A 21,657-nucleotide genomic window follows, 5' to 3' on the forward strand; every position below is an offset into this window, starting at 1 on the left:
AACATCATCAAGATTCCTCCCACCCCCCCATCCAATTCAGGTGATGAAGACCAAGGCGTTGAACATGCTCACTGAGGCCGTGCAGGACGGCGGCCAGGCCATGAGGGATCCCGTCGGAGGCAGCGTGGAGTTTCACTTTGTTCCGATCCTGAAACTCATCAGCACCCTCCTCATCATGGGCGTGTTCGACGACGAAGACGTCACGCACATCCTGAAGCTGCTGGAGCCCACAGTGTTCAGCACCAAGAGGGCTGAGGATCCTGCGGAGGAGGTCGAGGAGAAGGAGCTGAAAGCCCTTCAGGCAGGAGCTGCCAAGGAGGAGGAAAAGCACGGTACCGCTGGCCCAGAAGAATTGGAGGAGTTTGAAGAAGAGTTTGAAGAAGAGTTTGAGGATGATGGCTTGGGTGAAGAGGAGGAAGAAGAACTGGAGGAGGAGTTAGAGGGCACGGGAGGCGCTGAGCCTCATAAAGAAACAGCTGAGGAGGCAGAGCGAGTGAATGGTGAGAAAGGAGCTGAGGAGACAGAGAAAGAGAAACCAGGAGAGACGAGTGGGGAGAGTAAAGATGAGCAGCTGGGCCAAGGGCTCTTCCAGATGAAGCTACCCGAGTCCGTCAAGCTGCAGGTCTGACTGATCCTTTCTAGGGCATGAAAGTAAATGAAAGTGTGTTCTGGTGTTTCAGCATGGACTTTGTCTTTCTCCCAGATGTGCACCCTGCTGCAGTATTTCTGTGACTGCGAGCTGCGTCACAGGGTGGAGGCCATCATTGCCTTCTCTGACAAGTTTGTCAGCCACATCCAGTCCAACCAGAAGCAGCGCTACAACGAACTCATGCTTGCCTTCACCATGAGTGCTGCCGAGACTGCGCGCAAAACCCGCGAGTTTCGCTCTCCACCGCAAGAGCAGGTAGAATATAATTTTTTTTTAAGTGCTAAATCAAGCGTTTTAGGATCAAAGAATGAAATGGCAACATGTGCAATTGTGCAGGTCAACATGCTCATGAACTTCAAGAACTGCGCTGAGGATGAAGAGTGCCCCGTCCCCGATGAAGTCCGGGAATCCATGCTGACCTTTCACACCGCGCTGCTGGGACACTGCGGTTGGCCTGCATCACGATGGTTGTTGAGCTGCTTTTAAGGCGTCCAGCCACAGCAACTGACGTTTCGATCTTCATCCCCCAGGTGTGCACATCGAAGAAGAGGAGCAGGAGGAAGAGGTGGACAACTCCCTTCGTGGTCGGCTGCGCCGTCTGTTGGAAAAAGTGAAAAAGTTCCGTGAGAAGAAGGTGGAGCTGGAGCCTGAACCGCAGGAGGATAAAAAACCAAGTCAGCCTCTCATTAAGTTGTCATGACTGTTTGTTTTTTAGAAAACTGCACCGTGCCCTCTTTCACAATCACGTCTTAAGGATAAGAAATTTGTTCCAAAACGCTTGAAAAATAATGCTTTCGCCGGCATGCATGATCATTATCAGGTGACAGATGATGTGTTCATCACCTGGTCATTCTAACCTTTTCTGTGATCAGTTTCAACTGTACATAAGATCCTCCACATGGTTGCAATTTCTTTGCGCTCTCCTTGCCAGGCACGTTGCAGGAGCTCATTTCCCACACGATGATCCACTGGGCCCAGGAGTCCTTCATCCAGAACCCTGAGCTTGTACGGATGATGTTCAGCCTCCTTCACCGGCAGTATGATGGGCTGGGCGAACTCATGCGCGTCCTCCCCAAGGCGTACACCATCAACGCCGTCTCAATCAACGACACCATGGACCTGTTGGAGTGCTTGGGCCAGATCCGCTCGCTGCTCATCGTCCAGATGGGCCCGGAAGAGGAGAGGCTCATGATTCAAAGCATTGGGTTGATATCTGCTCACTTATTCCACTGTTTTTTTTTTCCCTCAGTTGATCTGAATGCAAACTTGTTGATGTTGACTTGTTGATTGGAAGGAAAATTGGTGTCATTGGACACATTTCTCTTTGCTTTTCTTAGGAACATCATGAGTAACAAGGTTTTCTACCAGCATCCCAACTTGATGCGAGCTCTTGGCATGCACGAAACTGTCATGGAGGTCATGGTCAATGTGCTGGGTGGTGGAGACTCAAAGGTATTAACGTTATCCTCAGTTTAAAGTGAGAACTCATTTTTAAAATTTTCACAAAACACAGAATTTCTTTTTGCTTTACACGTTTATGTTTATTCTATTTGACACAGACTTAGCGAGTGGACAGTGGACGAACCACATGCACTGTTCACTGTTCACTGTGTTTTAGCATAGACCCTAATTCTCTACACTTGTCCGCAGGAGGCTTTTCTACAGTCACCACAGTCAACGACAGTTCTTGACTCAGCGTTTGTTATTTGTCCCCCCCACAGGAGATCAGATTTCCTCGAGTGGTGACGAACTGCTGCCGTTTTCTCTGCTACTTCTGTCGCATCAGCCGGCAAAACCAGCGCTCCATGTTTGACCACCTCAGCTACCTCCTGCAGAACAGCGGCATCGGCCTCGGTGATTTTCCCTCTGCCACGTTCAGTCCCAGCGATGTTCCTGCTCCTTGGGCTGTAATTGACCTCAATGCTCTGTGTTGCTTTTTCAAGGAATGCGTGGCTCCACCCCCCTGGATGTGGCTGCGGCCTCTTGCATCGACAACAACGAGCTGGCGTTGGCCCTCCAGGAGCAGGACCTGGAAATGGTACTAACGGAACACATTCGGGAGGGAACAACAAAATCAAAAAAAATGTCCAAACTTCTCATCACGTGAGGGCAACAAAATCTTTCCAGGTGGTGAAATATCTGGCTGGGTGTGGACTTCAGAGCTGCCCCATGCTGCTGGCCAAAGGCTACCCGGACATTGGTTGGAATCCCTGCGGTGGAGAGAAATACCTGGACTTTCTCCGATTTGCTGTCTTCGTCAACGGTGGGATGTTTTTATTTGTTAGGTTATGTTTTGCCGCTGTCTGTCTCTTCAATAAACATCTTCTTGCAATCTTATCATGACTTTGTGCTTCCTTCTCGCTGTGTAGGAGAGAGCGTGGAGGAAAACGCCAACGTGGTGGTGCGTCTCCTCATCCGCAGGCCCGAGTGCTTTGGCCCGGCGCTGAGAGGGGAGGGTGGCAACGGCCTGCTGGCTGCAATAGAGGAGGCCATCAAGATATCAGAGGACCCTGCAAGAGACGGGCCCAGTGTTAAAAAAGACCGGCGCTTCCCAATGTAAGAGCCCTTTAAAAAAAAAGCTGCCTGCGTGTGGGCTCGAGGGTTGCTGTAGTGGCAGCATGCAAAGCCGTGTGTTTTGTTGGCAGGTTTGGAGGGGAGGACGGGCAGCACGAGGAGAACAGGGTTCACCTGGGGAACGCCATCATGTCCTTCTACTCGGCTCTCATCGACCTGCTGGGACGTTGCGCGCCGGAGATGCACGTAAGCAGTTTGGTCGCTGCAGTGGTGGACTGGTTGATAAAGGAGGAATTCAGATTAAAAAAAAAAAAACAATGTTTCCTCCTCTACAGCTGATTCAGGCTGGCAAGGGTGAAGCTCTGAGGATCAGGGCTATCCTGAGGTCTCTGGTCCCTCTTGAAGACCTGGTGGGCGTCATCAGCCTCCCGGTTCAGATCCCTGCTTTTGGAAAAGGTAAACGCACGGATAAGCAAGGTGAATTTATAAAGTCAGGCAGACTTTATTGAGGCAGTATCCTGAACAGTGGTTGTTAATTCTACAAACTGCATATCTTAGATATCTTGATCATCTTTTCCAACCTTTTCTGTGTAATGTTTTCCCCTTAAAAAACTGTGTCTTCATGTCGTGCTTAGACAACAGCATCATAGAGCCAAAGATGTCAGCGAGTTTTGTGCCCGACCACAAGGCTCCCATGGTTCTGTTCTTGGACAGAGTCTATGGTATCGACAACCAGGATTTCCTGCTCCATGTGCTGGAGGTGGGTTTCCTCCCGGACATGAGGGCGGCTGCCTCTCTGGACACGGTACGCTTCACGCACCCACAGGCTCGAATCAGGACGACTGCGCTTTGCTGGACTGGATTCATGGCTCTGGTTTCTGCTCCACCAGGCTGCCTTCTGCACCACGGAGATGGCCCTGGCCCTCAACCGCTACCTGTGTTCCGCAGTGCTGCCACTCATCACCAAATGCGCCCCCCTCTTTGCCGGCAGCGACCACCGGGCGATAATGATCGACTCCATGCTGCACACCATCTACAGGCTGTCTCGTGGGCGAGCCTTCACCAAGGCCCAAAGAGACATCATCGAGGAGTGCCTCATGGCTTTGTGCAAGTGGGTTTGACTCCAGATTGTTGTCAGGTGTGCCCCATGAAAACCGTCAACCCACTCCAACTTTCGTCCGTGTCTCTCAGGCATTTACGGCCGTCCATGCTTCAGCACCTTCTGCGGCGGCTTGTGTTTGATGTACCAATTCTGAATGAATATGCCAAGATGCCACTCAAGGCAAGAGACACTCAACATGTTTTAACTCTCACAAATTGCCATGTGTTTTCTGGAATTGTGTTTTTCTTGTGTTTTATTTCATTTTTTTAAATTTTTTTTTCATTTTATTTTTAGCTTTTGACCAATCACTATGAGCGATGCTGGAAATATTATTGTCTCCCCAACGGTTGGGCCAACTTTGGAGTTGCATCAGAGGAAGAGCTCCATCTGACCCGCAAACTGTTTTGGGGGATCTTTGAATCACTTGCACACAAGGTTCCTCGATATTAATTATTTTTCTTATTTGATTGTCTCGTGATTTGTTGTTAAAATGAATACATCTTTGCACTGTGATTGCAGAAATTTGATGCTGAGATCTTCAAAATTTCAATGCCATGTATCTGCGCAATCGCTGGAGCCATCCCTCCAGACTATGTGGACGCCAGCTACTCATCTAAAACAGAGAAAAAGGCATCGGTGGACGCCGAGGGGAACTTTGATCCGAAACCAGTAGAGACCACAAAGTCAGGAGCATTTTTAAGTGTAGTAATTTCTGCAATGAGTTACAAAATATTAATTAACATAATGAATGTATAATTTATCTCCAATTGCAGCACTATTATCCCTGAAAGACTGGATCCCTTTATCAACAAATATGCAGAATACACTCATGATAAATGGGCCTTCGAAAAGGTAACAATCATAATTATAGCCATAGATGCGATTAAATAAATGCTGTTTTTTTTTTTTTTTACCGTATCAAGCGACGATGTAATCCATGTCTGTGTTGCGTTTTCAGATCCAGAACAACTGGTCATACGGTGAGACGCTGGATGAAAATGCAAAAACACACCCGATGCTCCGGCCATACAAAACCTTCTCAGAGAAGGTAGGTCCACCATCTCCTTCTGCATCTTCCTCTGTGTTTTCTTCTCACCTTCCCTGCCTTTCTTTGACCACCCTGACTACTGATGCTCCAGGACAAGGAGATCTACCGCTGGCCAATCAAGGAGTCCATCAAAGCCATGATCGCCTGGGAGTGGAACCTCGATAAAGCCAGAGAGGAAGAGGAGTCCGACAAGAAGAAATCAGCCGCGAGGAAGATCTCACAAACTGCTCAGGTACAAAAGCAGCCAGTCGAAAGCAACCAATAGGAAGTGATGACATCATCACCAGTGTTCTGTGTGTCTTAAAATGATTGTTTGTTACAGGCCACCTATGACCCCAGCCATGGCTACAGTCCACAGCCCATAGACATCACACACATGGCTCTCTCAAGAGACCTGCAGGTACAGCAGCTCGTGTCAAACCCACTGATCTAAACTCTCGAGTTCTGGTCAAAATCCATCATTTCCATTATGTTTACAGTCAATGGCAGAACAATTGGCAGAAAATTACCACAACACCTGGGGACGGAAGAAAAAGCTGGAGCTGCAGTCCAAGGGTATTAACCTTTCTACATGAATGTATAGAAAATGAGAAAAGCTGTGGTTTCACTTGCATTATTAATCTTTTAGGAGGTGGAACACATCCTCTGCTGGTGCCCTATGACACCCTGACGGCCAAGGAAAAGGCTCGGGACCGAGAGAAAGCACATGAGCTGCTCAAGTTCCTGCAGCTTAATGGATATGCTGTCACAAGGTGCCACTTGTACAAGGCATTTAGCAGGAAAATTTTGGTTCAATTCCAAGTACAGTAGCAGAGCAAATCTGTATTGAACAATTTCAATAAATAATCTTATCGCACTGAGGTAGCTGGTGTTTCAGGTCATAGCAATGAAGTTGATGTTTTAGATGAACAAGATGCCGCGTAGTTTGCCATAAAAGAAACTTGTGTGCTCTTTAAAGAAACATGATAATGTGTTTTCTTCCACGTTCTTTCTAAGGGGCCTGAAGGACATGGAGTCTGAGATCTCATCCATTGAGAAGAGGTTCGCCTACGGTTTCCTGCAGAAGCTACTCAAGTGGATGGAAATTGCCCAGGAGTTCATCGCTCATCTGGGTACAGTGGTGCAAGGATGAGCAACAGATACAGTCACATCTGACAGGTCCTATTGATTTTCTTTTCTTTTTTTTTTTTTTTCTGGGCTGTGCTCTCCAGAGGCTGTGGTGAGCAGCGGGCGAGTGGAAAAATCTCCTCATGAACAGGAAATCAAATTCTTTGCCAAGGTATGGTTACCGGCCCAAATTTCAAGTGAGCAGCTACATTCGTTCTGATCACCTGACTAATTTCGGCTTTAATTCCTCTTAGATCCTGATGCCTCTGATCAATCAGTATTTCAAAAACCACTGCCTTTACTTCCTGTCGACGCCTGCAAAGGTTTTGGGTAGCGGCGGACACTCTTCCAATAAAGAGAAAGAGATGATTGCAAGGTTTGTAGACAAACATGACACAGGTAGAAGGGTTACAGTCCATTGGCCTCAATTTAACCCTTCTACACTAAGATGACCTGGACGACTGAGAACCCTCACAGACACAAACATTACATGTGTGTAATCTCCAGTACGTCATACATTCTTCCCATACTTTACTTCCCTCCTACTGCTTCCCCTCTCTTGCTTGCATTATTGCCTTTTCCTTCTACTTTCTCGTAGCATCTTCTGTAAAATGTCGGCTCTGGTGAGACACAGAGTGTCTCTCTTTGGTAAGACTTCCTGAATCTCCTTCCTCTCTTTAATGCGTTTGCTCACACCTTCTACTTTTAACGCTGAGTGTTGCGAGATGATGTGCAGAGCTGAATGTCTTTGCGCAGGGACGGATGCTGCAGCCATTGTCAACTGTCTTCATATCCTGGCACGGTCGCTGGATGCAAGGTTCAGTACTAATACATGAAGTTTGACACAATGAGGAAATACGTGCGTTGTCCGCCCTTGTTATTTAGTGTTTTTAAAAAAAAACAAAAAAAAAACCTTTCCCATCAGGACAGTCATGAAGTCGGGGCCCGAGATTGTTAAAGCAGGGCTGCGCTCGTTCTTTGAAAGTGCCGCTGATGATATAGAAAAGATGGTGGAGAACCTCAAACTGGGCAAAGTATCCAAAGGCAACCAGGTGAAAAGAAAACACCCGTACATTGAAGTTATTTATCAGCCTGTCAGACTCTTTAATGATTTGTCATCCACGATGTTCCTCTGGTCGTCACAGCAAGTCAAAGGTGTCTCCCAGAACATTAACTACACCACCATCGCCCTGCTGCCTGTGCTCACCTCCCTGTTCGATCACATCGCACAGCACCTGTTTGGAGACGATGTCATGCGTGAGTATATTCGCCGTCCTCTACGTTTCCTAGCGCTGTGCGTGTGCACTCCCTCCTTCACTGTGTTCTGCGCGCAGTGGACGACCTGCAGATGTCCTGCTACCGCATCATGTGCAGCATCTACTCACTGGGAACTGTCAAGAATCCACATGTTGAGAGGTAACGCCACATGGACACGCATTAACAGAAGATTTAGAAAACTAGATTAAGGTCTTTTTTCTTTTTGTGCCACCAGGCAGAGGCCGGCTCTCGGCGAGTGTTTGGCTCACCTCGCAGCGGCGATGCCTGTGGCCTTCTTGGAGCCTCACCTGAATGAATTCAACACCTTTTCTGTCTACACCACAAAGACGCCCAGGGAGAGAGCCAGTGAGTTCATCAGTCATCGTTCAGACGACTCCTGCCCCTGACTCTCCTTCTAACGCTTCTTCTCATCAACGCCAAAGTCCTGGGCCTTCCCAACGAGGTCCAAGAACTGTGCCCAGACATTCCGGAGCTGGACGTGCTGCTGAAGGAGATCGGGGACTTGGCCGAGTCCGGTGCCCGCTACACCGAAATGCCCCACGTGATCGAAATCACTCTCCCCATGCTGTGCAATTACCTGCCCCGCTGGTGGGAGAGGGGACTGGAGAACTTCCCCGAGATGGAGAACCAGCTGTGCACCGACGTCACGTCGGAGCACCTCAATCAGCTGCTGGGCAGCATCATGAAGATTGTGGTCAACAACCTGGGAATCGACGAGGCCTCCTGGATGAAGAGACTGGCGGGTGAGTCTCGTTCCTGCGCCCCGGCGACGGGCCGCAGCTGCGTCTGAGGTGAGCTCACGTCGCCACCTTGTTTTGTCAGTGTTTTCGCAGCCGATCGTCAGCCGGGCCAAACCCGAGATGCTCAAGTCCCACTTCATCCCGACGATGGAGAAGCTGAAGAAGCGCACGTCCAAGGTGGTGGCGGAGGAGGACCACCTGAGGATGGAGGGGAAGTCAGAAGGGGATGAGGAGGACGGCACCATCCGAGACGAGTTCGCCGTCCTCTGCAGAGACTTGTACGCACTCTACCCTCTGCTCATCCGCTATGTGGACAACAACAGGTACGGTTCAGCCGCAGCCGGCACAATGGCATGACTTAGAGCACACCGCTCATTTTCCTTTCCAAGCTGCAGCACTTTGGGCTTCAGTTATTTTCGAGAGGCTTAAAATGATTTGGCCCGTTGCAGAGCGAGGTGGCTGACGTGCCCGGACCCTGATGCAGAGGAGCTGTTCCGAATGGTCGGAGAAGTCTTCATTTTCTGGTCCAAGTCCCACGTGAGTCTCTTTGCCCCACTTCATCACATCCTTCTATGGCACACATCCAAAGACTCCCCCCCCCCCCCCCCCCCCCAACCTTGTCTGTTGTCTGTTGCAGAACTTCAAGCGAGAGGAGCAGAACTTTGTGGTGATAAACGAGATCAACAACATGTCGTTCCTCACGGCCGACAGCAAGAGCAAAATGAGCAAGGTGAGCTGAGACGAGGCAGAGCCGCTGTTGCAGCAGGTCCGGTATTGTGTTACGCCTCCAAACAGAAAACAGAAGGTGTTTTTTCCCCATCAGTGCCTTCATTTATTTTACAGTTTTCAATTTTGTCTCTCAGTCACCTCATTTGTAGAACCTTTATTTTATCTCTGCTAACTGTTTAAACTGAAAAAACATCCAGGTACTTTTCCACAGTTAAACACTCTTTCAACACTCCATACACGTCACATATACGTCACAGACTTATGCAAGTTGCTGCTGACACACCGCACTAAATATCACATGATAGCAGAGAGGGAATCATTGTTTGCATGAGGAAACTCTGCAAGGCCATTGGACATTTGGATTCAGCTGCTTTTATTATCCCTCATGTTTTTCATGCTGTTTATTTGACATGTAATTTCAATGTAATGACGCCTGCTCTGAGTTGTAAAGGTTCTGATATCATTTGGCTAATTTGCGGAGAGCCGCTGTGTTAACGACATTTTCTCTTTGGCTGTTCCTTGTCCTCTTCTTTTGGGTTGCGGCTGGGTTTCCAGGGCGGGGACTCAGAGGTTAGACTTTGATCCTGCACGACCGCTGTGCTGACCGCATGGCACCTCACTTTGGGGGAGCTTTTCATCAACCCCTCCTACACACTGGCACATCACAGCTTCACACTTACACACACACACACCCACAAAGCAAGCGGACATGCCGGCACTAGCGGAGACGCCAGAGCACCCAAGCGCAGACACATTCCTTTCAGAGAGGCTAATTTAGCGCGAGCGACACATGCTTCCCTGCACAGGCAGCTGTTTCTGCTTGGTCATCAATACTTAACAGTTCACCACGAGTGGAACCAATCAGAGTAGAGAAACATTCAGATAAATATAGAGCTTTTTTATATATATAGAATGTGAAAATCCTTGTCAGAAATGTCTTCTTAGACGCAGCAGATGGAGCCTGGCTCCTGTTACGCTGCCCTCAGTGCGGCTACGTGCACCTGATACAGTGTTAATAACACAGAACTGCTCGTGCATTCTAGGCATATTTATCTCAAAACTGCACTCACAACTGCATTCGACAGGAACATTCATAACACATCTCTCATAAAATGACTGTTGGACCAAAGGGCAGGCCCCGTGTGTGGCCCAACACCCCCCACAGTCCTGCCAGTGTGTGAGGAGGGGAGTCTGGAGGCGCTTGATGAAAGTACTCAGCTGTAGAGTTGGGCTCATGGCACTTGGCTCTACACTGAGGCCGAGACGGCCGTGAGAGCACAGTGCCATCATCCTGTCACTGAGTTTGCTCTTTGTTGATCATAGTCAGAATCTAGTCTGTTTTCTTCTATCTTTCTTTCTTTTTCCTTTTCCTCCAAGGACTCGTAGCTTTTGTAATGCAGCTTTGTGCCACTAGGGGATGATGTTAGTCTTCTCTGTGCTCTTTTTCTTCTCTCTGGAAATGCCAACTTACACCATGGTTTCATTTCCATGTCAATTCCCATCATCAACACTAACTGGAGACTTGGCACTTAACATCGCTAAAGCAGAATTCTTGGAAAGCTTTCCTTCCATCGCCTCTTTAGACTGATTTCAAAATGACCACAAGTCTAACCAGTTCCGTAATTCCCCTTTAATGACTTAATTAATGCCTCAGAAAGCTTTGCATCCTTCCTAATTAGACTTCCACACCACGCTCCTAATGGGAATTAAACTGAAGCGGGAACAGACGCAAGGCTTTTTTTCTTCTAATTCTAAAGGCTCTTTTTGGTTGGGGACATATGGCCTTTTGCAATCAACTTGAATCTAAATTATTCACGTCTGGCATAGCAGCTAGCATTCATAACAAAAGGAGTTCTTTAAGAAAGCCGGTAACCCAACTCTTCTGTTGGGTTTTAAGTTACAGCCAGAAATCACAGGTGGGCCAACCTCTTCCTGTTCTTCTCAACCCCCTCCAGAATAAACATCACTCATTAATATGTCCATAAAGTCCCCAGGTTAGAGTTACTCATGTCCTAATGTGTGCAGTAGCCCTCAGCTTTTGTTAAAGATAATGTTAATCCTTAGTTACAGTTCTCTGAACCCCCACCCCTCAAAAAAAGAAATGGGATGCTTTCAATAGACTAAACATTCATGACACAAAATGTATTTTGCATTCGTTATTCCCTCAAACACAACAGTTTGGACATCACCAATAAGAGCTGGACTCTCACACAAGCTGAAGGCGTTCAGGAGGACAGGAGCACAGGGACATATCCCAGAGTTCCCTTGTAGTTGTTGTGTGCTTTTTATTTGTTCATTTATTGATTGATTGATTTTTATGCTTGCTACTTAACCATCAAAAACATAATATTTAAAGTATTTTGACCCTTAATTTTATTTACTATGCATGTCTTTCACCAGTCCCCTTTGATCTTTGCAAACTTCAAGCTGTAGCACTTTGCCTTGTTGGAGGAATGCTGCATGTGTTGTCACTTTAACAGAGCCTGCTTGTCCTTGCATGCATGCATCATGCAAATTTCACTGATTTACATTCCTTTAAGGGTCATTCCTGTCTGATGTCCTTCTCCCAAAGCCGACGTTATCCCCACTTTGCCCTCACACTTTTTCACCGTTCCCTCTACTCACAATCTGAGCTCAGAGAAACGAGGATTCTGACTTTTGGGTCACAAGCAGCCCTTAACTGGGTACTGTTGGCTGTAAAATTTTATTAGACGTCCCCATTAAAGGTTGCCAAGTGTTCCGTCACAGAAGGATCCAAAAATAAACAGCTTTGCAAGCGGACCTCACTAAAAGGAAGGGCCTGGTTCGTCTTCATGAATGCTGCTGGGAGCTCCTATTGATACGACATGTGCTTGCAGACAGAAGAGAAGCAGATGAATTGTCTCTTCGTTGCCGTCTTTCCACCTTTGAATCGGCTAGGACAGTCTGATAGCAGTAAAACTGTGTGAAAAAAAACATTGTTGTCACAGGAAGCAAAGATCTAAGTGTGACGTTGCGGGCACTTTAGGAGATTCTGTGAATGCTCTCTGGTGTGTGGTGTCTCCTCTCAGGGTGGAGGCTCGGATGCCGAGCGAACCAAGAAGAAGAAACGGGGAGATCGATACTCAGTGCAGACGTCGCTCATCGTGGCTGCTCTGAAAAAGATGCTGCCCATCGGCCTCAACATGTGCTCCCCCGCCGACCAGGAGCTCGTCAACTTGGCCAAGATCAGATACTCCTTGGTAGCGTCTCACGCGGCTGCGGCAGCCGCTGTTGAACTTCTGTCCTTAACCGTTGCTCGGAATGAAACGAAACATCTGTGTTGCAGAGAGACACTGATGAAGAGGTGCGAGAGTTCCTGCAGAACAACCTTCATCTGCAAGGCAAGGTATCATAACAGCTGCGCCTTGGAAATGATAACAAAAATTCAATGGTCTTACGATAAGCAGAGTTATGGAAGCGTATTGCAATCACTGGATGATAAAAAAAAAAAAATCCATCACCTTGTCTCGTAATTACGAGAAAAGATCTCGTAATTACGAGATGCGGAAAAGTGCCACATTGGCCGCTGCTTCGGTCAGAAGAACCACGGTGCAGTACAGTTAGTTGAGTCACTACCGAACCAGATTGGATGTATTTCAAATGCATGAATTTGTATCCATGAAAGCATCCCGTGTTGATTCAACTGCTCCTGCAGAAAGAGCCAAGCCACATCCAGCACGCCAGACTGGGCTTTCCTAAGCCTAATGAATTGAGATGCCTGCACAGTGTTGACATGCTAACATTAATACCATCACCTCAGTTTTAAAAAATGCCCGTATTTCCCAGTGTCTCAAACTGAGAAGGTAGTAATAGTAGATGAACTGTGACAGCGCCATCATTGCCCACTGATCAGAAAGGATTTACAGGCTTTTTTTTCTTTATTTTATCTCATGATTACGAGATCTTTGCTCATGATTACAAGATAAGCTGCAATGTGCTTCCATACAGAGTGACTTTCAGTCATTAAATAGACATTCGTCATCATCCGCTCGAGGCCACAAGACTGAAGCCGTTGACTCTGTGTGTGTTGTGGCAAGGTGGACAACCCCTCCATGCGCTGGCAGATGGCGCTCTACAAGGAAATGGCAGGGAAGGCCGAGGACGCCGACGCTCCAGAGAAGGTGGTCAAGAGAGTGCAGGAGGTCTCGGCTGTCCTCTACCACCTGGAAGTGGTGAGCGGATTCAAACCCTCTCTGCAAAGCTTCTCCCCACAACCTGACCGTTAGCCTAACCTAACCCCGCTGTCTCTCTGTTGGGAAAAGACGGAGCATCCGTTCAAATCCAAGAAGATGGTGTGGCACAAGCTGCTGTCCAAGCAGAGGCGCAGAGCCGTGGTGGCCTGCTTCCGCATGACGCCGCTGTACAACATACCAAGGCGAGGCGGAATGAGTGACTGCGAGGCTCACGGTGTCTCCACGAGCTGCAGCTCTGATGAAAAGTGTGAAAATCGTCTTTGTTTTGCAGGCACAGAGCCTCCAACATGTTCCTCGAGGGCTACAAGCGCAACTGGCTCCACACGGAGGGCTACGCGTTCGAGGACAGGATGATAGACGACCTATCTGTGAGGAGTTACTCATCACTTTAACTGCCTCTCAGAGCCGCGGGCCGCGCAATTCATTCCACGTGCGTTCCAGAAAGCGATGGAGCAAGAGGAGGGCGAGGAGGAGGAGGAGAAGGAAACCAAGCCCGACCCGCTGCACCAGCTCATTCTGCATTTCAGTCGCACGGCCCTGACAGAAAAGAGGTTTGCTGATGAAACACACAAAATGCACCAAGTCAGCAGCAGGCAGTATGCCCCGCCTCCTCTCGCTCACCATTCCTCATCCCCACCGCAGTAAACTTGACACGGATCACCTCTATATGGCATATGCCGACATTATGGCAAAGGTGAGCGAAAGTGGAAGCGGCGACGCTCGTCAACAGCCACTTTCATGATGCAACTTGAAATGCTAATTTGTCCTACTTTTTCCATCTCCCAGAGTTGCCATATTGATGAGGAGGAAGAAGGAGATGAGCAAAGTGCTGAGGATGAGATGTCCTTTGAGGTGCGACAGTCAGAACTGGTAATGGGCGGCGAGGGGCAGGGCACCAGGAACACAGCGGAGCGGTAGCTCTCAAAGCATCGAGTGACCTCATCATCAGCACATCACTCCACTGCCATCCCCCCCACCAACCCCCCCCCTCTCTGTCCTGTCCATCACCTCTGTCTGTGCACTGTCTCGCAAAGTAATATGCTGTGCTTTTGTTTGTTGTGGCTTGCTTGACATAGAGACCCTGAAGTCCAATCCAGAGTTTATCATTATTGTTATTATTATTACACAAATGTTAATCATATTTGTTATCCTTCCGCAAATTATAAATAGTGAAACTGCAGTTACTGTATTTTAATCAATGTTTTCCGCATCCCAAATCTGGATTGGGTACGACTAGCTCACGCCAATTGACACTAAGTTAACTTCAATAACTTGAATAACCCACTAGCAGTGATTAACAACGGACTCAAATGATTCATTCTAAAAGAAATCATATATAAGCTCAGCTCGTTAGTTAACGTGGAACAAAAAGTGACGTTGAATATTCTGTGGTGGTCGTCAAGCTTGCAGCGTCGCGACTGAACACGCTCGCCTTTTTATTGTGACTTAAAAAATGCGACACCTGCTGCTGACGTGCATTTCTTTGTCAAGTCAGTTTTATCACCGTCTCCGTGCCACGCACATGCACCCACTGCACTCAGCACGCATGCACCCTGTGCAGCCTGCATCAGGGACTCCTGACAGATTAATGCAATTTGACAAATCAATAAAGACTCTAAAGGACAGTGGGAAAAAAACATTACTTTAGCATTGTGTTCAAGGTATATTTCAGTCAAAACCTCAGCAGATGTGATTTAACACAAGCATAACAAGCGATGTTACTCCTCCCAGTTATATATGGCTGTTTCCATCCATCCATCTCTCCCCCTCTCTCTCTCTCCCTCCCTCTCTCTCCCCCCACCATGTAACCCTGCTCACCCACATAACGCCAGCCGCCATTAACCGAATGCTACTGATCGATGTTCCCCTTCCCCCAACTCACTTAGCCTACTGACAGACTACAGTGAAAGCCAGTGTAGCGACATGCAGAAAAGCCGAGAGCTGCGTAATCATGCAAACACATACACACACAAACACAAACACACACATAGAGAACACACACACACATATTGTGTTAGTGGCCTTCTCAAAGGTTCTAAGATATGAGATAGATGTTCTAGTCTGACCTCCAGCTGCACCTTCACACAGGGTGGTTAGAGCAGGGTGAGGCATACGCGGGAGGGAGGGGAGGGGAGGGGAGGGGGGAGGCGGGGGAGGGGGAGGGGGGTGGCAGGGTCAGATTGATTTGTGATGTGGCTGAACGGAGGAATGTCACCTTGTGTATAGACTCAGGGAGAATCTCTCAATTTATTTCCCTTCTGTTTCCTATACATTCATTTTTCAGTCAGCGGAGTCCTGAAGCATAACAACTGTGAATTCTCACTTCTAAGATTTGATCTCACTCTCTCTTTAAAGGCCAAGTGTGCATGATTTGTAGTTTGATGTACTTTATTAATCCTTTACAGGAAATTGAATTGTCACAGCAGCAACATTCATACAGTACCCTCAACTCAAGACACTTGGGTAACAAAAATAAAGCCAGTCCACCCACAACTAAAACCAACCTATATAATAAATAAATATATACACACACACACACACACACACACACACACACACACAAAACAACAACAACAACAACACATGTAGTTATACTACGGTGAGAAACAGGATGTCAAACTCGGCTTCAATAACATCACACTTTAAATCGTGAAGATCTCATCTAAGTGTTCATTTATTCTATTTTTTTTTTTTAAATATATATTTTTCCATGTTTTTATAGTCACACTGAGTCACGAGAGCCTTGAGAAGTCGGCGGTGCACATGACCTTATACAACTTTGGGTTTTAAAGTCAAGGACGAGAGAAGCCAAAGCTGTGAGTCAGTCAGGATAAATGGCTCAGTTTGTTGGTAGCTGGCTGCTTGAACTGCCATCTGAACCATCAACCTCTTGATTGATTCCCAGTCCTTCCACCAACTCACAGAGCTATTTAGGCCTCTTGGACTTACATTTCTGCTTCTGAAAGTAAACAAATCTCTTTTCCTTCACCTTAAAAGTCAAAGTAGTCAAGGAGCTTTGAGCCACTGCCTTTTTGCACTACAGTCAGGTTTCCATTGAGCTACTTGTCTGTCGGACTCAGATCTTTGTTCCTGAGGTCATTCATTTACAGCTATAAGGTAAATGGCTGTTGTGAATGGGTGAGAGGAACTCAATAGATCTAGACACAATTCAATTCGGAATGAACTTTGTTTATGCCGTAGACAAGGCTTTAGTCTGCTAAAATCTTACACACTGGGCCTTTAAAAGAAGACAGTTGCTATGTTTAAAAACAAAAACAAAACAAAAACCTGTTGATTCCAGCTCCTGTCCAAAGTGTCTTTTGTACAAGTAAGATACTTTGGATAGCTGTGTGGCTAAAATGCTAAGCCAGTTGGTCGTGTTTCCTGTAGTCTAACGCTTGCTCTAGGCAGCAAACGTGAGAAAGTAGTGTAACAACTCCATGACTAATGTAAGAAGTGCAGAATGTGTGAAAGAGTCCAACAATAGCTAATAAAAAAAAGATTGTTATTTCTTTTTCTAAGATACAAGTTTAAATCTGTTGCTGCGGACATAAAGGTAAGTCGATTAGCCAGCGAAGGTGAGAGGTTCTAGAGAGCTGAGTGAAAGGAGAGTGACTGTGGAATAAAGGTGAGAAGGTAAATAAATAGAGTGGACTTAAAAGTTTTCAGTTGTAGCTACAAACATAACTCACAAATCTCTCCAACCACATGTATTTTCCTTCAAGCTAGGCAGTAAATTCCTGTTCAAACATATTATTACAATAGCATTGCACAATCAGGGAAAAGCAACACATTGCTGTGCCTGTAACTTCACTGGAAGCTTGTTCAACATGAGCCCAATGTTTTGGAAGAAGGGCCTACAAGCCGCAGGTCCACTCTATCTGTTTAAATTCTCTGTGGCAATTCCAACAGCGGCGGACGCTCATGATGCTTTGACCTGTGCAGGAAAAAGAGATGGAGAAACAAAGACTCCTGTACCAGCAGTCCAGACTTCATAACCGTGGTGCTGCAGAGATGGTGCTGCAAATGATCAGTGCCTGCAAAGGTAGCTTTAGCCCCAGAGTCATTGAGACACCTTTTGTTCCAGCTAAGGTTCAGTTCCAGCTTCAAGATTGAGACTGTCCCTCTCTTGCACGCAGGCGAGACTGGGCCAATGGTGACGATGAACCTCAAACTGGGTATCTCCATTCTCAATGGTGGAAACACCGTAGTTCAGCGGGTATGTGTTCACAGTCCATCAAGGCCTTGGTCATCAATCAAATGAAAGTCACCAAACTAAATATCATCTGTTCTTCCCCTTTTTTGCCAGAAAATGCTGGAGTACCTGAGGGACAAGAAGGACGTGGGCTTCTTCTTGAGTCTCCAGGCACTGATGCAGACCTGCTGGTTAGTTTTGCCCGTTTGATTTGCTTTGTCTTGGTCCGATTTGTGACCTCTGCATCCAATATAACATTGCTCTTTTACGCAGCGTCCTGGATCTGAATGCCTTCGAGAGGCAGAACAAGGCGGAAGGACTCGGCATGGTTTCTGAAGAGGGCACCAGTAAGTCAAGGGCAGACGTTAGCGCTGACGTGGTCCTACTGGAGACCATCGGTGCTCAAATTATTAGTAGAAAATGTTTAAATAATGTTATTTTCCGTTAAAAGGTTTTGTGGTGCAAATTTAATCTCAGTATTATAGAAGTATAGAAGTTATTTATAAATGCACAGCACCACTCCTGTTATACAAGGATAGAAAGTTCAGAAAGTAAGAAGAAAATCCAAATAATTTACATGGCCATTAAATCCCACAGATTCATTGTGTGGGGATTCTAGATTACTGACATTAATGCATAAATTAATAAATGAGCAAATGCATTGGGTTTCTTTTTAATGGCTATTGTATGATTTCTCGGCCAACTCTGCTCTTTTCACCATCCTGTTCTAAGTGAACCTCAATGGTCAAAATTTTTAGAAAAGTGGAGAATGTTTTTGTTTTGGTGGCCTCACCACCAGTAACAGAGAGTGAGTTGAGCTTCCAGGGTCAGCCAGGGTTTTAAAGGTACACTGCAGTAATTCAGAGCGTCTGTCTCTTTATTAATCTTCCGTCTGTGAGCCTCTGTGTAAATTGTCATCAAGTTGAATAATTACCTCCCTAACATGACCCACCATTAACACCTGATAACTGTTATACAAACAGACTCAAGCATTCATCTTTAACTGTGAGGTTGTCCTTGTCAAGTGTTTTCTTTCCTTTGTTCACTGTAGAAGTTGGAGTTTGACGTGTTGACTGGTTTTTTTTTCTCCCCACCTCCTCTGTCATCCTAATTCTGGAGGTTGATGCATTTCCAAAGTCTTCCTGAGTGAATTTGCCATGGAATGTTGTTAATCTCCCCACTCCCATCTCCTAGTCCTCCATTGTTGTCAGCACATTGATCCTCTCTCCCTTCCCCATGACCACTGCCACCTCTCCCCTCTTCCCTCCTTTCACCGTCCTCAGAGTTGAACCTAGATCGGGGTAAATCATCTTTCAGTCCATCTGTCTCTCTGTTCTCCTGTCTCTCACTCTCTCCTCTCCTGTCCCTCAGACAACTCTCTTTACTAACGCTGAGACTCCGACGAGAGAGAGGTTTGGGTGCTTCCGTCCACCCTTCGTTGGCTCTGCCCACAGTTCCAAGAAACGGAATCTAGACTTTTCCCGATCGTAAAAAGCGAACTGATGGCAGAACCTGAAAGAAATGATTTCTTTATATTTTGCTCCGTCGACGGTATTATGTAAAGTCAAACAGATATTTTGTTTTGTTTTGCCCACATCTGAAAGCCAGCAGTCAACCGAATCCTTCCATCTCTCCATTAGTCTGGCTTTCTCCGTTTTCAGCTGTTTCTCTGTCCGATGTGCTGCAACAAAGGCCGGATTCCTTTCGGTCATTTTGACAGACAGATAGCGGCCCCACCTCTCTGAGATCAGACTGGGCTGCATGGCAGCAAAGCCGGAGTGCGCTGCATGGCTCGGCCAGTGCTTCTATGTGTCTGTGTCCGTGTCTCCGACGGTCAGAGGTCAACTGGGAAGTCCAGCATCGTCTCCTTATTGAAAAAAGATGGCAGGACCTTCAAAACACTTCATTGGCCCACTGGTCAGTGGAGGACGATGAGACACCAGTTCACTGCTGCTGCCTCCCATGTGTCACTGTTCCCGTGAATCTGTCCTTGTGTTAATATTAGTGTCTTATATCACATACGTCTTCACCGCACGGCTTGTTTCCATGCGACTGCACGTGTTTGATGTTGGCGTCTCCTCGACGCCGGGCTGCTGTCATTTGTACTTGGGTCTCCTAATCTCATTCATACGTGACTCATTCTCTAAATGCCTGTTTGCCAAAGCAGCAGAGGTGGATATTTGCCGTGTCTCTTTACTAAAAACCCGTTAGGAGCTGACGGTAAGTTGTGGAACAAGCTTCGAATCATTCTATTCACACTGTGAACACTGAGGCAGTCCACTTCACCAGCTGCTGTAGCCGGACTCTGGCTTGTCGACGGTAATGAGTCCTTCCTTCCCTCTGGTTCCTCTCTAGACGAGAAGGTGATGTCGGACGATGAGTTTACCTGCGACCTCTTCCGCTTCCTGCAGCTGCTCTGCGAAGGTCACAACAACGGTGAGTGCGATGCGATGCCGCTGCTGCCGTTAATAGTTAGTCAACGTGAGTTGAAACGAGCTCTGCTTTGCCTCTAGATTTTCAGAACTACCTGCGGACACAGGTCGGCAGCACCACCACCATCAACATCATCATCTGCACCGTGGACTACCTCCTACGACTCCAGGTGAAACCATTTTAAAAAAAAAATGTATTAATGGGAATCATGTCAGCCCAATAGCAATCTGAGACATGACTGAGCTCATAGAGAGTTGTTTGTTACGAACAGCTAAAAATCAAAGCTACAATCAAATACATGACAAAGACAAACAAATGATCGGGACTCTGATGATAGCATTTTGCAAATAATTGTCGTGTTTTTTGGAAAACCTTTGCGGGAAATGTTTTTTCTAACATTCATTTGGTGAGTGAAAGGTGCCTTCATCTGTTGTTTCTCTCCCTGAAGGAGTCCATCAGTGATTTCTACTGGTACTACTCAGGCAAGGATGTGATCGATGAGCCGGGCAAAAAGAACTTCTCCAAAGCCATGACGGTGGCTAAGCAGATTTTCAACAGTCTAACTGAATACATTCAGGTACAAATGGGAAAAGATAATTAAAGCAGCTTGGTCACTACTGCGTAATAACACCTCAGGTTCCCCCTCCCTCCCCACTAGGGCCCCTGCACAGGCAACCAACAGTCGCTGGCCCACAGCAGGCTGTGGGACGCCATCGTTGGCTTTCTCCACGTCTTTGCCCACATGATGATGAAGCTGGCACAGGTACCACAAACCACTCCAGTTGTTTCTCTCTTAGAATGATAGATATTAATTTGCTCCAACCTCAAACCTCATCACTGCTTTTGCTGCGGCTTTTTGTCTGGACTGAGCTTACTGACCTCATATCTCCACTTAACTGGTTGAAAAAAAATAAATATATATATATATATATATTGTTCAGTGATGAAGGCAAAATCTAGTGTGCCCATAACAATGCACAAGGCTCTGCAGAGCAGAACATTATCCTAGTTCCATGCATTCATGAAGCTGTTCCAATCACTTTGGCGACCTTTCATCAACAACTGTGTGGCTGTGTGAGTTCACTAAATGCTCTCTCATCGCCAAGGCTTCAGGAATGTCCTCCTCGGGATGTTTTGTGAAGTTTTCCACTGCAGGGTACAAGTACATATAACAGAATAAAACAACTCCATTTGCCTATTTTTTGCATTAAATTATATATGTTGGCACAGATTTGTTCATGATGACTGGCCATTGTATGATGGAAAGTAAAGTGAAGTCAGTGGGTTTCAGAGGGTTTTTTTTTTTACTTGCTGCTTTGCACCTGCAGGGCCCAGTGTGGGCCACCAAATCTCTCTCTGTTCATTTCTATTATACTGAATATATTCTAGTGGCTATAGGTTAATTTAAAAAAGAGAGTGCCATAGTTTTGGGGATGATTGAGGATCATAGTGCAACACGCATGTCTGTAACCGTCCGTTGTCATACATTCATACCAAGTGCAAGTGCTATCCTCCGTCCAAAACTTTCACACTCAGCATACGCCTAACACTAGACGCATAACAACATCTCATGCTCTCATCCTATCCTCTGTCTGGTGTTGGAGTCATTGGATATGAAGTGAGGAAGCCAAAACGCTGGGGAGCCACC

The 21,657-nt window shown here is 46.7% G+C and overlaps 1 protein-coding gene across 1 annotated transcript in view; it reads left to right on the forward strand.

The window, feature by feature from the left end:
- The window catches only part of LOC142891732 (ryanodine receptor 1-like), a 40,396-nt gene that overhangs the window by 12,021 nt on the left and 6,718 nt on the right, over window positions 1-21,657 (forward strand). Inside the window, exons 37-90 of the mRNA XM_076031500.1 lie at window positions 41-622; window positions 704-904; window positions 986-1,097; window positions 1,180-1,323; window positions 1,581-1,854; window positions 1,987-2,101; window positions 2,371-2,503; window positions 2,593-2,687; window positions 2,777-2,912; window positions 3,019-3,205; window positions 3,295-3,409; window positions 3,499-3,619; window positions 3,799-3,968; window positions 4,054-4,274; window positions 4,355-4,445; window positions 4,560-4,700; window positions 4,785-4,948; window positions 5,039-5,117; window positions 5,224-5,313; window positions 5,405-5,545; window positions 5,636-5,713; window positions 5,793-5,868; window positions 5,942-6,065; window positions 6,310-6,425; window positions 6,525-6,592; window positions 6,675-6,796; window positions 7,019-7,068; window positions 7,177-7,237; window positions 7,346-7,472; window positions 7,566-7,677; window positions 7,755-7,836; window positions 7,913-8,043; window positions 8,121-8,441; window positions 8,521-8,761; window positions 8,888-8,975; window positions 9,076-9,168; window positions 9,723-9,737; window positions 12,218-12,388; window positions 12,475-12,534; window positions 13,226-13,360; window positions 13,451-13,563; window positions 13,653-13,749; window positions 13,823-13,932; window positions 14,024-14,075; window positions 14,168-14,233; window positions 17,327-17,426; window positions 17,521-17,600; window positions 17,691-17,767; window positions 17,850-17,923; window positions 18,860-18,877; window positions 19,932-20,012; window positions 20,090-20,178; window positions 20,458-20,586; window positions 20,668-20,772. Of these exons, the coding sequence (XP_075887615.1) occupies window positions 41-622; window positions 704-904; window positions 986-1,097; window positions 1,180-1,323; window positions 1,581-1,854; window positions 1,987-2,101; window positions 2,371-2,503; window positions 2,593-2,687; window positions 2,777-2,912; window positions 3,019-3,205; window positions 3,295-3,409; window positions 3,499-3,619; window positions 3,799-3,968; window positions 4,054-4,274; window positions 4,355-4,445; window positions 4,560-4,700; window positions 4,785-4,948; window positions 5,039-5,117; window positions 5,224-5,313; window positions 5,405-5,545; window positions 5,636-5,713; window positions 5,793-5,868; window positions 5,942-6,065; window positions 6,310-6,425; window positions 6,525-6,592; window positions 6,675-6,796; window positions 7,019-7,068; window positions 7,177-7,237; window positions 7,346-7,472; window positions 7,566-7,677; window positions 7,755-7,836; window positions 7,913-8,043; window positions 8,121-8,441; window positions 8,521-8,761; window positions 8,888-8,975; window positions 9,076-9,168; window positions 9,723-9,737; window positions 12,218-12,388; window positions 12,475-12,534; window positions 13,226-13,360; window positions 13,451-13,563; window positions 13,653-13,749; window positions 13,823-13,932; window positions 14,024-14,075; window positions 14,168-14,233; window positions 17,327-17,426; window positions 17,521-17,600; window positions 17,691-17,767; window positions 17,850-17,923; window positions 18,860-18,877; window positions 19,932-20,012; window positions 20,090-20,178; window positions 20,458-20,586; window positions 20,668-20,772 (6,774 nt within the window). The remainder of the gene's footprint in view (window positions 1-40; window positions 623-703; window positions 905-985; window positions 1,098-1,179; window positions 1,324-1,580; window positions 1,855-1,986; window positions 2,102-2,370; window positions 2,504-2,592; window positions 2,688-2,776; window positions 2,913-3,018; window positions 3,206-3,294; window positions 3,410-3,498; window positions 3,620-3,798; window positions 3,969-4,053; window positions 4,275-4,354; window positions 4,446-4,559; window positions 4,701-4,784; window positions 4,949-5,038; window positions 5,118-5,223; window positions 5,314-5,404; window positions 5,546-5,635; window positions 5,714-5,792; window positions 5,869-5,941; window positions 6,066-6,309; window positions 6,426-6,524; window positions 6,593-6,674; window positions 6,797-7,018; window positions 7,069-7,176; window positions 7,238-7,345; window positions 7,473-7,565; window positions 7,678-7,754; window positions 7,837-7,912; window positions 8,044-8,120; window positions 8,442-8,520; window positions 8,762-8,887; window positions 8,976-9,075; window positions 9,169-9,722; window positions 9,738-12,217; window positions 12,389-12,474; window positions 12,535-13,225; window positions 13,361-13,450; window positions 13,564-13,652; window positions 13,750-13,822; window positions 13,933-14,023; window positions 14,076-14,167; window positions 14,234-17,326; window positions 17,427-17,520; window positions 17,601-17,690; window positions 17,768-17,849; window positions 17,924-18,859; window positions 18,878-19,931; window positions 20,013-20,089; window positions 20,179-20,457; window positions 20,587-20,667; window positions 20,773-21,657) is intronic.

Source organism: Nelusetta ayraudi, unplaced genomic scaffold (genome assembly GCF_046127955.1).
Source record: "Nelusetta ayraudi isolate G7.1 ecotype Tasmania unplaced genomic scaffold, CSIRO-AGI_Nayr_v1 ptg000033l, whole genome shotgun sequence".
NCBI classification, from domain to species: Eukaryota; Metazoa; Chordata; class Actinopteri; order Tetraodontiformes; family Monacanthidae; genus Nelusetta; species Nelusetta ayraudi.